Source organism: Anoplolepis gracilipes, chromosome 12, assembly GCF_047496725.1.
Source record: "Anoplolepis gracilipes chromosome 12, ASM4749672v1, whole genome shotgun sequence".
Taxonomy (NCBI): Eukaryota; Metazoa; Arthropoda; class Insecta; order Hymenoptera; family Formicidae; genus Anoplolepis; species Anoplolepis gracilipes.
In genome coordinates this window covers 5,230,182-5,246,455 of record NC_132981.1, presented here as the reverse complement: position 1 = coordinate 5,246,455, position 16,274 = coordinate 5,230,182, and the positions used below count along the sequence as shown (strand labels likewise).

Genomic DNA, 16,274 nt, shown 5'->3' with positions numbered 1-16,274 from the left:
GAAATATAAAATTAACACATATTAGAAATAGTGAAAATTACACGTATTCATAAAAAGGTTGTTATTTTATTTTAAATTATTGTATTGTATATTCAAACACGAAAAAATAACGTGTAATGTAATTTATTATACAGTCTGAGTCTTTTTATATTTATATTGTTTCTATCTCTGTGTCCTAAATTTAAATCACATTTTTTTTAATGAAGAGAAAAATTATTCATTTATCTATACGTGGAAAAATAATCTAACCCATGTCCTATATTCAATAAATATTCCAAATCTCGATAATTAAAATTTCTTTTCGATTTCTTTAATATTTTACAGTCCATTCGATTAAACTGACTAAATTCGAATAGATTCGAAAACAAAAACATGTAAAAAAAGAGAAAATTGTGGTAATTTTTTTTTTTTTTTTTAAGCAAACCGGTTACCAAATATGTATACAAAACTTTTTACTCTCGTTAATCCACAAAAATACGAAGTAAAAAGTTCGACGGGGGAAACCGAGAAAAGACCGACGATAGTAGTATACATATAGAGATGCGTACCTGTATCTCTGGGTGTCCATTTCCCTTCGTTCCTCAGCTATAGCCTCGTTTAGGTCCCTGTTCGGATCGATTCCTCTGGGAGTTTCGCTGTTCTCTTGGAGATTGTCGCTGCTGACGAATTCTACCTCGACATCGTCTTCGTGATACGATTCGGTCAGGGTGTATTCGCGCAGCTGAAACAGCAGTAACAGCGAACACACTTTCAATCAACGTTTCACCGCCACATCGGTCGAATAAAAACCAAAAAGAAGAAAATATCGCCGGTTCTCTGCACCGTGGAATAAGCGGTGGGGCATGCATATTTATAAGCCACGGGAAATAAACGTACTCTTCGAGAATTCATAAATGTTCCCGTTTCGTTTCATGCACGGACGCGCGGATTATGTTCGATGAATGATACATATTTTTAAATATAATAATCGGCGAACAGATTTAAGAGGAGTGCTTTATTTCTGAACATCTGCCATATTTGTTCCAATTATAATTTATGTACTATATATGTACGCATTGTATTTTAGCGTTACGTAACGTAAATGACTTTTATCTATTTTTTTATTTTTTTACATTTTTCTCCACTCTCAAGTATAAATACGTACAAGTATCATTTGTCGAAAAATTGATATAATTGAATGTTTTAGTTTTTAGAAATAAGTATTAAGTATATAGGTTTTTTTTCGATCTTGGCAGAGCATAGTAAGAAATATTACTTTGATATATACAAGTTTATTGTTCATCTACAGATTCTTTTAGCAATCTGAGGTTGGAGCACAAAGGGTAATAAAAAATTAAAGATGGGTCTTAAAAACTTCCAAGATTTAATAAGGGATACAATGAGAATGTATAATATATCCTGATCTATTTAAAAATTAAACATTGACCGACCTTCTTCCCTTCCTGTTAAAAGTAGTTGAATTTTTCATTACCATTAACTGAAAGCCCCTTCTTCCTTTTATGTTGAATTTTAATAAATGGGAACACAGGTATTTTTGTGGTAGTCGTTGAGAACGCTGGCTGATGGAAACTTCTTGGGAAAACATGATGATATTATCAAATAATATGTAATTTTATGCAATTGCTTTTTTCGAATAGTTTATTTTTTCAATTAAAAAAAAAATTTTTTTTTACAGTTACAACTGTATATAGTTAATTTAGGTAGGAAACGCATTAAGCAATATTGTTGACTTCCTTTTAAAGCATCGTAGGGAATGATTGGTGGTAAGGTGCTTTCGTGTTGCAGTAACCTTACGATTAATCACTCCCAGTGGCCAGCAGGGTACGACCGAATTAAAGCCAATGAGACTTTATGGTGCTTTACCGAGCAACATACCGCCGTTTTTCTCTGTTTGCCGCTTAGTCCGAGTCGTTTGTGTGTTTCTCGCTGAAATTTTCGAAACTAACTCCTGCACTTACTTCGTTGCGAAAAAAATGGCATTTTGCAGATACGTGCGAATAAAATAATAAAATATTTTTCATCAAATTCAAATGTATTGTATCATAAGCTTTTAATTAAACTTTTATATTTTTGACAGTTCCGAAAAAAAAAAAAAAAATAGAATTTCATTTTCACGAATTGTGAAAAATATGGGTTGTAAAATTTATTTTAAAATCATGGAAAAAGTAAAGCGCGAACGTGATTTTATATACAATGTGCGACATAATTTCAATATATCTTTTACGGACACCTTTAATAAGAGAAAACTATGTATCCATTAATGAAGATCTTGAGACACCTTATTTATATTTTTGCTATTAATATCGGATATTTATTCTTAATGAAGCTTATCAGTGCAGACGTGTCTCTTGCAAGAATTAACAATTTGATATCGATTTCCTTTTAGTCAATTAAAGCTGTAAGAGCCACAATCATAAATAAAAAGTGACCAATATGCTGTTTATTTTATCAAGCGAATAGCACCAAAAAGAATTCATAACCACTGCTATTATAATAAATTATTAAAACTTTCGATAGTACTCTGGTTATTGAAAGCAACTCGCTTTTTCTAGATTATAATACTATTCCAACCGAATTAATTGCTTTACTTTCACGGGTAGTGCTCATTTTAATTATTCGACATACTTGTTAATAACGGATGATCAATTTATATGAATTGTTGTTAGAATAATAGTTTTCATAGAATTTTGAAAAAAAAAAAAAAAAACATAATTATGCATAAAAAAAGCTTTTTTGATATATATCTTTTTCGAAATAATCGATAGTACACACTTTATAAAAAATATATAAGTCAGATGAGAAGAGAAAGAATCAAAATACCAACATTTTTCTTTTGTATTCATTTACACAGTTATAGAAACTGTTGTGTCGAAGAGTATCTTAGCAGCTTTTATTTGCTTGCCTGTGCTTGCAGGACTTTGAAATTGGAGCAAGCGTTAATTATTGTCTAATTAAACATCGCGCGACAAGCGACAGCTTCTCTCTAATCATGTTTCGGTAATCATTTCGGAAAATCCCTCACGATGCGATGGTAGCGTTGATTCTATTCGGGACGGAGAGCTAAATCAATAGGTAGATGCAAACTAAATGTACCACGTCAAGTAAATATTTCTCAACCTAGCATATGGCTTGTTATATATTCTTGAAATGGCTACAGTAACACACAATAACAACATGACAATTCCTTTTTAACACATAACGATGTTTCTTTGTTGAGTTATATCGTAATTGATTTGCTGGAAATAATAATCTTGACATACATAGAAATATTCTTTCTCGAAGGAAAGAATGGTAGAATAATAGAATTCCATTTCATTTGCTTTCTCTCGATTTTCAATTCTAGTTTTCTCATTCTGGAATCATAAACGTATATATTGTATCAAATATTTTTGCCAATTAAGCTTCTTCGTAAATCCATTCTTTCTTCAAATAAAAATGCACGAAGAAAATATTTTGATAGGACGAGCGCTGTTCATAATTTATTTAAGTACTTATATATATATATATATATATATTAGTTACAGTATACATACATGTATTTGTATTAATCACACACAGACATTGTAATCACGTACTAACAGCGATACTAACTACGATCCGCGATCTCATATCGAGAGTCCGAGAGGAAACTCGCGGGGTACATGTTGAATTAATAACAGTCCAATTAATAGCCTCTCGAAACGCCTACGTGGTTTCCCAATTAATCGACGATAACGTACCTCCCCTTCGAGAATATCGAGCGTTGAGATTATTACTGTTACTAAGTGCAATATATATCTGAAGCGCGTGTCCTAATCAATCATCCATCAATTAACGAAAAAATGTATCATCTATCATTTTGTGTAAAATTCGCATATCGAATTAATCCGATATGTGGAAATTGGTCATTTAATAAAATTCCACTTACCCGAGACTTCTGATATATGTGATATTAGAAAATATAATTTTCAATGTTGAGTTTAAAATAATTATATCTTCACACTATATTTTTCATCGTTATTTTTACAATCATTATTTTAAGTATATTATATGATGCTACTTGATTGAAATTACTTCTCTTTTTTTCGAAATTAAGTTTTTACCAAGTTAAGACTTGTCATTGTGGGTCCTTACATAAGGAAAAATTCGTCGAGTTGCCACTGACGACCCGCTGGGAACAAAGGGTTAATTATTTTCTGACGTAACATAAATTTACGTTTTTCTCTTTCACAGAAGGTATGCTATATTAAAATATCTACAAACACATTTTACGTAAAGTACTTTTACAAACACTTTTGTTTTCCTAAAGTGTAGAAAATAGAATATATATATCATTGTTTTTTTCAGTAGTTGGTAGTGGCGCGTTTGTACTATAGCAAGTAAACGTAGATATTACTTAACAAGTGTGACAGCATGAGTTCCTTAAAATTATGACATTTCCAGCTGTAGCCATTGTTAGATATCTCAATGCAAACAGCAAAAATATTCATCATCCGTAAAAAGATAGCAGTCCTCACTTGCGCTCTATTTTTTTTTGCATTTTTGTTTTTCCATCAACTTTTCGCGTATTCAAGTATAACAATGTCAATGCAATTAGCATTGATTGGCGTATGCATACAGCGTCTGTCAATTGTCGAAACGTTTATGACTCGGAAAAATCGGCGACCAGTCGGCTGGTAATATTCGAAGAGGATTTGCAGATCTAATTGAAAGGGTTGGCAATCACGGCGAGTTGCTATCATTTAGAGAAAATAACCCGGTCTCTCGTGAACGGTAAAATGCAGAAATAATATCGTCAGAATCGCTCCATTAAAGCAGATTAATCCTGCGAATGACAGTCTGTTTTTGTCGCGGGATCGTATGGAAAACCGATAATTCATTTTTTTTTTCTATTTTTATACAAAGAAAGTTGCGCAGAACGGGCTATATCAGGACAATTAACGCATTTCCGATTTATGCTCATGGGTTAAAATAACCTATTTTACGAAATGAAAATGATTATATTACTTTGTATGAGCGTGAAGATATAAATCTAAACAAAGCGATCGCGAATATATAGAGCTTGCACGAGGCATCTTTTTTAAACTGTCACATACAGTTTTATGCGCATCTCTCTGATTTTTCTGCCGTTATTTTTTTTCCGACACGCCTAAAATACGTATCACGAAAAAAAAAGCTTCCCAATAGCGCATAGTCCAGGAGAAGGTCCATCCGAATAAACTCCACCTGGCAGCGTGTTTTGTCTGCGTAATAACTTTTTCGTCGGGAGGTTAGTGGTTTTTCAGAGACGAGGGTTCGATCTGCGGCGGATATATTTTTCAACGAGCGCGTTGTCTCCGCCGTGTGTTGTCTCCCTTCCTTCTATCGCCGAAAGGGGACGAGAACAAAAAACGCGGCGAACAGATACAATAAAGGGAGAGAGAGAAAGAACTTTGTGTAGGAGAGCGTTCACGAGGGGGCGATATTACCAGCCAAAACAAACCCGCCCGAGAAAATTATCCTGGGTATACATTGTACTACTGAGGTAATATCGAGCTCGATGTAACAGGCAATTTGCGTATTTTGTGTGTAACTTTTAATATGCCTATGTCGTGTTTATGTCTATTTTTGTTTTTACACGGCTTTCTTTTATCGTACGAAAGGCGATCATAGTTGCCTGTCCGAATGGAGGGAATTTTCCATCAGGATCTTTCGGATGGTTAATCAAAAGTAGAATTTAATCGCCATCTATGAGTGATTCATTATATAAAAAGCATAAAATTTATATTACATCATTTTAGTTAAATCTAGTTTTATCGGAATAAAGATATTTTCATGACCGGATAAATCTTGATATCTTAGAATTAAATTTTTCAAGATTGAATCTCAAAAGATTTAACCTGCAACTTTAATGTACAAATCTCATTTAATTTCCAACTGATGAAGTTTCCATAGGTTTTTAACCAGCTTCGTTTCTAAAATACGAACTTACAGAATTAGAGAAACGTAAAAAGCTGATAAGCTAGTCGCATATGGAAATATGCTTAACATTATCGACTTAATTGATTAAAGTTTGTAAATTTCTAGATATTTATACTCTTATAAAATATTTGCCGGTCTTTAATTATTTTATTGCTACCGACGAGGAGAGAACGCGCATAGTTGTTGTTATCGTGCAAGGTATTAATAAACTTGACACACAACTATGTAAAACTACGCGTGCGTTCCCGTTGTAACAAAGTGCCGCTATAACTGTAAAGAAATGCTCGCTCGCGTCTTGTAACGCTCTTTCGCACTATCGTTCTCGCGCGCATAAATCAAATGTCGTCGTACGAGATAAAGAGCTTGCAGCGAGCGTTACGCTCTTCCATTAACCATCCATGAGAACTGTGTAAACGCACGTTTTTTTTACTCCCTTTTATAAGATATTAAATGAATGCGTCCCGAGATACTTAGCGAAATGAAGAAAAGATAAAGTCTCTCCTTTCTCCTTTTCTTCCTTACAATTTTACCTGTTCGCAATTTTCATTTTATATTTTTTAGTCTACATTATATTAATTTATATTTGACGTTAATAAGAGATCGCTAAGCAAGTGAATATTTTAAGTAAGTAATAAATGCATAAATAATTATCGAATAATTTCTTAATTCTTTTTTCTTTATTCTTTCGTCGTTTTTGTATTCTTCTATCGTTTTCTTTTTGTGGCACCCATTCGCTACCTTTTACCTAGAATTTATCGCAATTTTGCGATGCGCAACGCGAAAATTTCAACTCGCCGTATTTCCGGTAATAGAATCTCTCTTCACCTGGAGTTCGCGTTATTTCGCTCGCGGCACCTATTCGCGCTTATATATCCGCACGTCGCTTCCGTCATAAACCTGTCCGCAGTCAGCGGACGATTCGCGATGGTTCGAAGAGTAGAATTGAAATCGTAACGACAGTCAAAGTTATATCTTTCACTCTCGCGCGATTCCCGCGAACTCGATGTCCATGCATTCGAAGCGTCGAATGCAGAGGGAAAGAGAGAGAGAAGAGAGAGAGAGAGAGAGACTGCACTCTAGGAAACTAACTCGCGGGTGATTTCGAAGTTGTACGGAAAATGCAGAGAGAGAAGGATAAAGAGGGGGATAGCTTTGAAAAGAGAAAGGTAGCTATGATTACAAAAATAATATGACGTATGAGAAGCATGTGTTTTCGAAACAAAAAATATTCTGAATACTATCAGATAGATATTCGAAGATATTAAAAATTATCCAAGATATATATATATATATATATATATATATATATACATATAAGGGATGATTTATAAATAATAGAGTTAAACTAACAATAAATTCACGAGTAAGAGAGTACGACAGTACACGCAAGAGGGCTGATAAAATGAGGGCAGGAACTGTATGTTGGTAGAATAGGGAGGGACAGCATCGTGAGATAAATCTCGGTGCTATTTACGTGGAGTATATTTGTGCGTTCATTTGCCGTGGAGTCGAATGTCGCAGGCTCGTGAACGAGGGAGTCACGAAGCGATGAGCAGACCGGCGCGAGGGTGCAACGAGGGTTGGACCGGCCTGGCTGGATGGCCGGAGGCAAAGGGAGGAGTGGGCGGGGACGTAAACACAAATTTGAAAATTTTCTCTGGGGTCTCCCTCGTGTGCAAACGACACCCGCCGTTCATTAGCGCCCCATGTCGTCCGAAACCTAATCTACAACTCATACACACACGTGCGTGCGACACGCGTAGAGGATCGCGTAGGACCGGATATGATGAGAAGAGAAAGAGAGAGAGAAAGAGAAGAGATCGTTCGCTATTTGCCCGATAAACTCGAACAACTCTCATAAATTTGCGCGATCAGTTTTTGGCTCATCGCCGGAATAATCCCGGGGTATCGCAATCGGCTCCCTTTGTATTCTTTTTCAGCACTAAAGCCAGAATCCAACAATCTATTTCAGAATTCATTATATTAATACACGATCCCTTGATTCTATTTCTCAGCGATACACATTCGCGAACTATGTCAACTACTTTTTTTAGAAAATGTATTCTTGATGTCCTTTCAATGAGTATCAGCATCAAAATTGTATTAGTGATAAGAATTGTGTTAAATATGGATTTTTTATTGATGGAGTTTACTTTAGTCATTTTTATTAATGATGTTTACTTTAGTCGTTTAATTATAATTATTTTTGTCTGTGTTTAATAACTTTGGCCCAGTTATCTGTTCTGAGTAACTCGTTTGAAATTTTCATACAACAGCTTTTAATTTTAACTATTCAATTATACTTTTATATTTTTATCATTCAATCATGTAATTTACTTAATTTGTCTCATTTATTGTTAGTTCAGTATTTTTCGTTCTACTTTCACATATTATTTAAAAAGTGATTATTCCGCAACGTTAAAATATTAATGTTAAAGATATTAGTAAAGAGCTATATTATATTTGAATGAGATTTTTACGAAATCTGCAAAATGGATGCTCTCTCTCTCTCTCTCTCTCTCTCTCTCTCTCTCTCTCTCTCTCTCTCTCTCTTTTTTTTTTTTAATTTACTCTAATTATTAAATTAAAAATAACGTATATTAACAATTATTGTGTGTCATGTTATATTTCTATGTATTATAAATACACTTGCGAAATGTATACCGATAATTTGGGCACATGTCAAGCAACGTTTGTAACCATAGAATAGCATTTGAGTTAGAGGCGTTATTACTTCGCAAACAGTGCCATAACTCTCTGAGAGAGCCATGGCTTCCTCTCTCTGGCTGGTCTCAGACCTCGGGTAACTGCATAAAGTTCTATGCACTAGGTTTAGACATCACGTCATCGTACAGTCATACTGGGAATATGTAATTACGCTGAATCATGCAACGTTGAAAACGCGCCTCGACCGATGTTAATCTACAAAATATTATTCAACAAGTATTTTTAAACAAGAACCCAAGAGATCGACTTTATGTTCTTGCGCATATTCTAAATGTCAGAAAAATAATTTAAAAAATGTAATTAAAATATTGTAAAAAAATAAAATAATTTCCTCTCTCTCTCTCTCTCTCTCTCTCTCTCTCTCTTTTATATTTTATGATAAAACATAGCAATTAAATGTAGTATTTTGCTTATTTTCAACATCCGCGTTTTCATTTTCAACCAGGACGTTATTTATTTACTATTACGTATATCAAATACGCGATTTTTGGCGTTTTTTCCAAAGTTTTTGCATAAAACATCGAATAATCCGAGGCTCTTTCAAAATGCGAAGGTATTTGCAATATGAAATAATCCAGATTATTATTAAAGTATCACAGTGAGACACATTTCGACACGGAATCTCCAGAGTAATCCGACGACGACTGTATTATTTGCATTTCCAGTAGAGCGACGTTTTCCAGATCCGTGCAGTCAAAACGAATCGTGAAATTTTGTGCGAATTAGAGCTTTCGTCTATGAAACTTTCGTATTAAAATTCGAGAAGTCCCACTCTCAGTCGTTTATCGGAAATGCAGTTCGGTTGCACAGTTCGTCCGATTTAATTGACGCCGTGTATCGTGCGCGCGCGCACACGCTCGTGTTTGCGCCGAGCCAATAAAACTGATACGTCGTTTTTGGTTCAAAAACGGTTCTGATAAAGTTAACTGTGACACTGAGCTCCGTTCATGACACGACCATCGATTCTTTCGTGCAAACACTCGCGACGATTTTCATTAGTATAGCGCATTGCAATGTCAAACGACTCTTGATACCAAGGACTCTTTGAGTCCTTCCGAAAAAGGAAGTAAATAATGAAAAGAAAAAAGAAAGAGATAAACGAAAAATGAAGAAAAAAAAGACAACAGGATGAAAAGACTAAATGGAGAAAACAAAAAATAAGACTAAAGAAAAGAAATTGGGATATCTTATGGTGGACGGGTATAAAAAATATTAATAATTTGTTATTAACTGTAACATTCGTTATAAAATATTTTACGTCATCAAACATTCTTCTAATTTTACATTTTTCCAGCAGAAATAAAAATTATATTTTAATATATTTAATTTTGATCCTAACAATAGATGTTGCCTAAAATAAAAGATAATATGTCGCTTAAATTCTTTGTTATGCGAGTTTATTAATACTTTTAATGCATTTGTAGACACTATATTATAAAAAATCGAATAAATCTTCACACAAGACTCACTCGCCTTTTGCATCTAATTGGCGATTGTGTGAGGATTTAAATTTAAAGTTTAAATTATTCGCACATTCATGTGACTTCTGTTAAATCGTTCGACATTTATCGAGCAATCCGATAATATGTATTCATTAGTCTCTTTTTATTCATATGATTAATTAAACTGTGCTGGCGTCTTTTTAAGTTTTATTCAATTTTAAATTTGTCAATTATCCAAGCAAAAGAAAAAATAAGAATATCTCTTGATCGATCACGTGATTTGATAAAGATTGACAATTTTCGTCACTGAATTTACATTTCTAAATTGACACTCTTTCCGCGCAGCGTTATATTAAACCAATCTTTTTGTAAGAAATTACGCCCAAACTCAATATGTCAAAGTTACGAGTGCACTAAACGCATTTCGATTACGTCGTTCTCTTTGACTAGACAATCCATTATCGATTGGCCTCAATTTCCAACTGTCACTGGGCGATAATTTGCTCGGTAATAAATGTCCGGTTAAGATCTGCGTGGATACGTACTTTCTCAGAACGTTGAATCCATCGATCGCGAGAACACACGACTATAGAGCATTCGCGATGCAGACATAAATGCCTGCCGCGAGCTAACACAAGTAATGACAGTCGGCTTTCAAAGTGCAACTACTACTTACAGAATAACGCTGTAAACTCGTAGGACCAAGCGCAGATGCTCACCCTTGCTTCACTGTATGTCGTGTCGGGGATCATCTCGTCATTCATTCATGGCAGAAGAGAGAGAGAGAGAGAGAACAAGCGCGGGACTCCCGTTGCATATAGTATAGGGCAATGTGGCTCGTCAGGGCGGAATATCCGCAGTAACCGTTGTTCGTGAGAGCGGCCCGGTGTAAATTAATTCTGTAAACTTTCCGCGCCGTATCGCGGACTTACCGGGGTGGAGAAGAGGAATGGAGAGGAGAGGAGAGGGAAGGGGAAGGGAGGGGGGGGGACTGTCGGACTTACAACGCAACGCCCCGCGCTCCGTAAATATGTATTATGTAAATTATTAATTACCGATGCCGTGAGCGCCGAGAAAACGATGTTTCACTCGCTGCCAGTCTCTTACGTAGTTACAGACTAACGAATCACGATTGAAGTCCGGGGGATGCTTTCAAAGGCGCTGTTGAGCGTCGACAACTTATTTGAATAGGTACATCTCTGCTCGCTCGAGCTTTTATTTATTTGTTAATCACAATCTTCTGTTTATACGAGAGTATTAATAATTAGTTTCTACGAAAAGATGCCGTTCGTAATCACCTGTTTTTGAACTTGGCTCATTTTCGATGTTAATGACGTAGCAGAATAAAAGCGCAGTTGCACCTTGAAACTTTTATTGCAAAATGCAATTATTAACAAGATATGAAATATTTAACAATAAAAATGTTGATAAAAATCTCTGAAGAGAAATGCAACTTCTCTCGCCTCTCCCTTTTTTTTTTTTTTTTTTTTTTTTTTGTTGTTGGGATACTTCGATTCGGTCTTTGAAAGTTAGAACGGCATTAGTTAAATCATCGTTTCCCCTCGACGGAGGAAGGATTTCGGGAGTGACGTTTTCGGGAAAGGGGTCGAACGCATTTCCGGGAGCGTTCTAATTTTACGTTGCGGCGAGCAGCGTGACGCTCGTAAATCTGCGGTTACTGAGGTCCGTTGGTGATGCTACAGCGCGTCTACTATTTCTCTCTGAATTACCCGACGTTGCTGGCCACATCGCTGGATATCGCAGTCCGCCGACAAGCGATATCTGTCCTTGCCGTGAATGCACGCGCTGCACGCACGTGCATGTGAGCGCGAATAGATGTTTGCATATCCGGCCCGAGTCGCGCCGCTGTAATTCCGCGCAGCGTTACCACTTTTTGTTTATTTAGAGTAAGGATGACGAAACTATGAACTCGTATCTCGGTTTGTAACTGCGTTTATGTACGCGACGGATTCTAACGATGGGAAAAGTAACGAAAAGTAGAAAGCGAAAGAGCGGAACGGAAATGTCCAATTAAATGCAGTAAAGTAGGGCAAAATCGGATATGGAGCTTAAACCAGCTCACCAGCTTTTTTTGTGAAAAAAAAAAAATGAGGAAAAGGGATGAAGTTTGCGCTGTGCACTCTTGACGCATTAATATTTAATAGTAAGTACCTACGTCCGTAATATAATACTTTATGCGAAGATGAGCAGATACTTGGCTCTCGATCCGCCTACTCGCGTCTCTACTCTTTACTCTCTACTCTCTCTCTCTCTCTTGTGCTAACATTATTTTTACCCTCATACACCCAATGTATTTAAAATTAATTTATAATTCATTGTTACATAATATAAATTATTTTCTAATTTTCTTTCCTCATTTATGTAATAAAGTATCTAATAATAATATTAATATTTTAGCGCGCTTTTTACGAGCTTTGAAAACTTTGTGGAATTATATCGCTAATAAAAATTAAAATTTATATGTAATAAATTAGATATAAATATGCGCATGTAAAGAGTTCGAAATTTTGTCTTTTAATAATATTAATATATTATGCGCGATATTTCCATATTTATCTTTTCTCTTTCATATTTTTATAATATATTCGCAAGGTATATTAAGAATATTATCGTAGCATGAAGTAATATACCTTAGTATAATGAAAAAGTATTCTCATGTATATGCGCGCGTTCTCACACATGTATAGGTATGTCACATGTATAACAAAAGGGTCAATAAACCTTGCCTCTTAGGGCTCTCAATTATCGCTCCTCACAATGAATATTGAGTTATTATACAATATAATACCACCGACACATTGTTCACAATAATAAATACATAATTATGATGAGATTACATAAGTGCACAAATACTCATAATTACTAACATTCGTGAAATAATTAAACGTTTAAATCGATTAAAATTTGCAACGCGCTTGCAATGCGTGATAACGAGACATATATATATACAATCACGTTACGTATTTATTACGTACATACATAATACTTATAATGAATTGAAATTATAATAAATAATTGCAGATAAAATTGTCGGATATTGAATGTTTTTATGCATCACTTCACGCATAATAAAAAATTTTTTATTACGCAAACGCGCAAAGAGAAGATAAATAGGTATTAGTTTTATCATTATATATGCATTCAATTATTCTTTGTAAATATAACGAGTACGAGAAATTTTCCAATTTTTCAAAGAACTTTATATAACAACAATTAAATATTGACAAGCATTTCTCTCAATTACATACGCTTTTATTGATTTCTAATAATGAATTATTAATGAGCTTGAAATAACCAAAGCTTTTATTGTTAAAATTGCATTAATAATTCAAAAATAAGTAGGAATAATTAATCCGCAATCATTCGAGTGACAGTTAAATTCGAAAATACCAAATTCCCAACGCAAGAGAAACAGACTCGATGGATTTTGAGTCTTGCTTCTCGAGCTTCTCTTTTCCAAATTGCTACTCTAAGCGATCGAGCCTGCAGCCTGCAGCTTTGCCACATACCACATTCGATCGCCGAAACCGCGAACTATGATCGCGTGCGCAACCAGTAATTCACCTTGCTCTCGGGGCCTTTTTGCGTGCATCGGCGTGCATGTGCAACGCAAGACAGAACGTGTTCCAACGCTATTCCGCAGAGAGAAGCGCAACACCGCAAAGCCACTCCTATATCACCTCGTGGTTTTAGTTAGATCGCAGAGAACAGCGGCTGGAAGAGCGAAGAGGGAGAGAGACAGAAGGAGGTGAAAGATAGCGAGAGAAAGAGAGAGAGAGAAAGAGAGAGAGAGAGAGAGAGAGAAACGCGTATCACTCGCGCGCGGATACTGCAGCAACAAATGGTGATAAGAGCGTCGGCTGAAGAGACTGCGCTGATGAACTATTCTTGAAATGGATTAATGGAATGCCACACAGAAAATTGAAACCATTTGTACTCTCTGTCAAGCTGCCCCTGTACTATTTCTTCCTCTGTGTGTGTTTATAATTTCTACAAATTCTTTTCTTAATATATAAATAATTTATATTGTCATCTACTCTCATACAGCTCTCAATAAATTGCAAAATTATATAGTTATTAGATTTAATATTCTCTTTAAAATGAATCGAGTATCGCAAATTATTAATACTAAAAAAAATGAAACTAATATATTTTTTTGAACATAGTTTCGATAATGATTGATAAGTGTGTTTTTTTAATTCTTTTATTATGAATCACAATTATGAGGGAATAATGAAAAATAAAAATATTTTTAACTGTTGCGTAACAACAATCAAAGTGCCACTGTTCTAACAAGAATTAATTTGTACTAGACATAAAAGAACTTTCGTTGTTATACAGACACGCAATTATATTTTTATAAATATTCCCGGTTATCGCCAATTACGATTAATTGTGATCGTTAGCACGAAAACGAGTTTCTCCTCGTGCTACTGGTGTGCATCGATTGCTCGACAGTTCCCATTAATCGGATTTACCCGACATAAAATCTGTTAATACCGGTGGGGCCCGCGGTAATTAGCAGCCGGTGGCCGGTACTGTAATTTAATAATTGTCGCTAATTTTACATCGTTTACTTGCCGGAGGGAGGCTGCGGGAGGCGACGGCGAGAAGAGCGGATAGAGTTCGGACGGGGGCTGCTTTCCTCGTAACCACCACGTTGGTTAGTACGCCGATGGTTAGAGAACCGTGACAAATTGCAACGCGGACGGCGGTATGGCCGATCGAAACGGCCGGTTGTAGAGGCGGTCAACGAATTTCGTGAAATTGGAAACTGGAAAACCAGAGAACAAGCAAGGGGGAAGGAGAGGAGAACTCGAGAATTTCCAGATTGACACGCGCGCGTGCCAAACCACCATGTATAAATTTGCCGAGCTCATAATTGAATAACGATGTTAAAGTCTGTGTCATCCATAGGTTACGTATCTTTATTTTATATAATTCAGTATAGATTCGTTTTTCGAATCTTTCGATTTTTTTTTTCATTCGCGGTATTTTTTTTTTCTAAACGTGTTTTAATAAAAATATTTCTTCTCGCGTTCTTTATTCCTATGAAATCCAGCCCAAATAAACGATATTCAGCGAATCATAAAGAAAACATTTTTTTCGTAAAATTTTATAAATTTTATAAAATATTTTTATTTTATCTTATATTTTAGCTTTTATAGATAACAATATTAAATATGTAATATTAAATTATGTAATATTAAATATTATATATTTAATATTGTTATATGTATATTAATATTAAATATAATATATTAATAAATAACTTTGAAAATTTAATAATATTATTACTTTTGATATCCAACAATGAAAATATATATAATTACAGCATAATTATATAATTGAGCTTTTAAATGGTATTATATAATTGAGCTTTTAAATTGTTATATCACGCATTGAATAAATTCTCTTCAATTAATCGCCATCATTGAATGTTCTCTCCGAATGTCACAGCAATGTATTCGAAAATTTTACCTACATTGCTTCCTTATCCATAATGTAGCTTTCCATTACGTGTCAGCGTAATTAGTGTAATTTAATAAAGCTCCGTTCCGTACTGTCACGAATTACTGAAATATCAGTTTATCCGGCAATCGTTGCTTTCGTTGCGGATTTATACGACCTGGATTTCGTAACGGTCAAATTATTGCAATAACGAGTATCTCGTAAAAATTTTATATTTTTTTTATAACGAAATATTTCTATACTCGAGAGTTTGCGAAGTTGCTCGACGATTAACGAATTCTCTTAAAATGCAGCAGTTTATATTACGTATTCTGTAACGCACGTAACAATTTTATCAATGATAGATGCTTTTATTTATTATCCGATTTTTTATTATACAAGTTAGATTATTAATGTAATTTGATAAATGTTTATCTCGTGTATGATTTCAATTCGCTTTGCCATCAAGCTTCTATTTGACTATGTCCAATTCTTTTTATTTACTCTATGATATATATACAATATATATATATATATATATATTCCGTTTTAAATTTCAACATATCTAGTTTTCAGTCTAGCAAGTCTAATTAATTACAGTGCATTATTCATTTCATTTTTTTTACTTTTTATTAAAATAATTACACGAAATAAAAATTGCGAATGACAACTAAAATTAAAATTTTATTTAAA

General features: G+C 34.6%; 1 protein-coding gene across 1 annotated transcript in view; it reads right to left on the bottom strand.

Annotated features, from left to right (window-relative positions):
- The window catches only part of LOC140671824 (spondin-1), a 213,173-nt gene that overhangs the window by 16,403 nt on the left and 180,496 nt on the right, over positions 1–16,274 (bottom strand). The window contains exon 5 of the mRNA XM_072903463.1: positions 549–721. Coding sequence (XP_072759564.1) covers positions 549–721 — 173 coding nt within the window. The remainder of the gene's footprint in view (positions 1–548; positions 722–16,274) is intronic.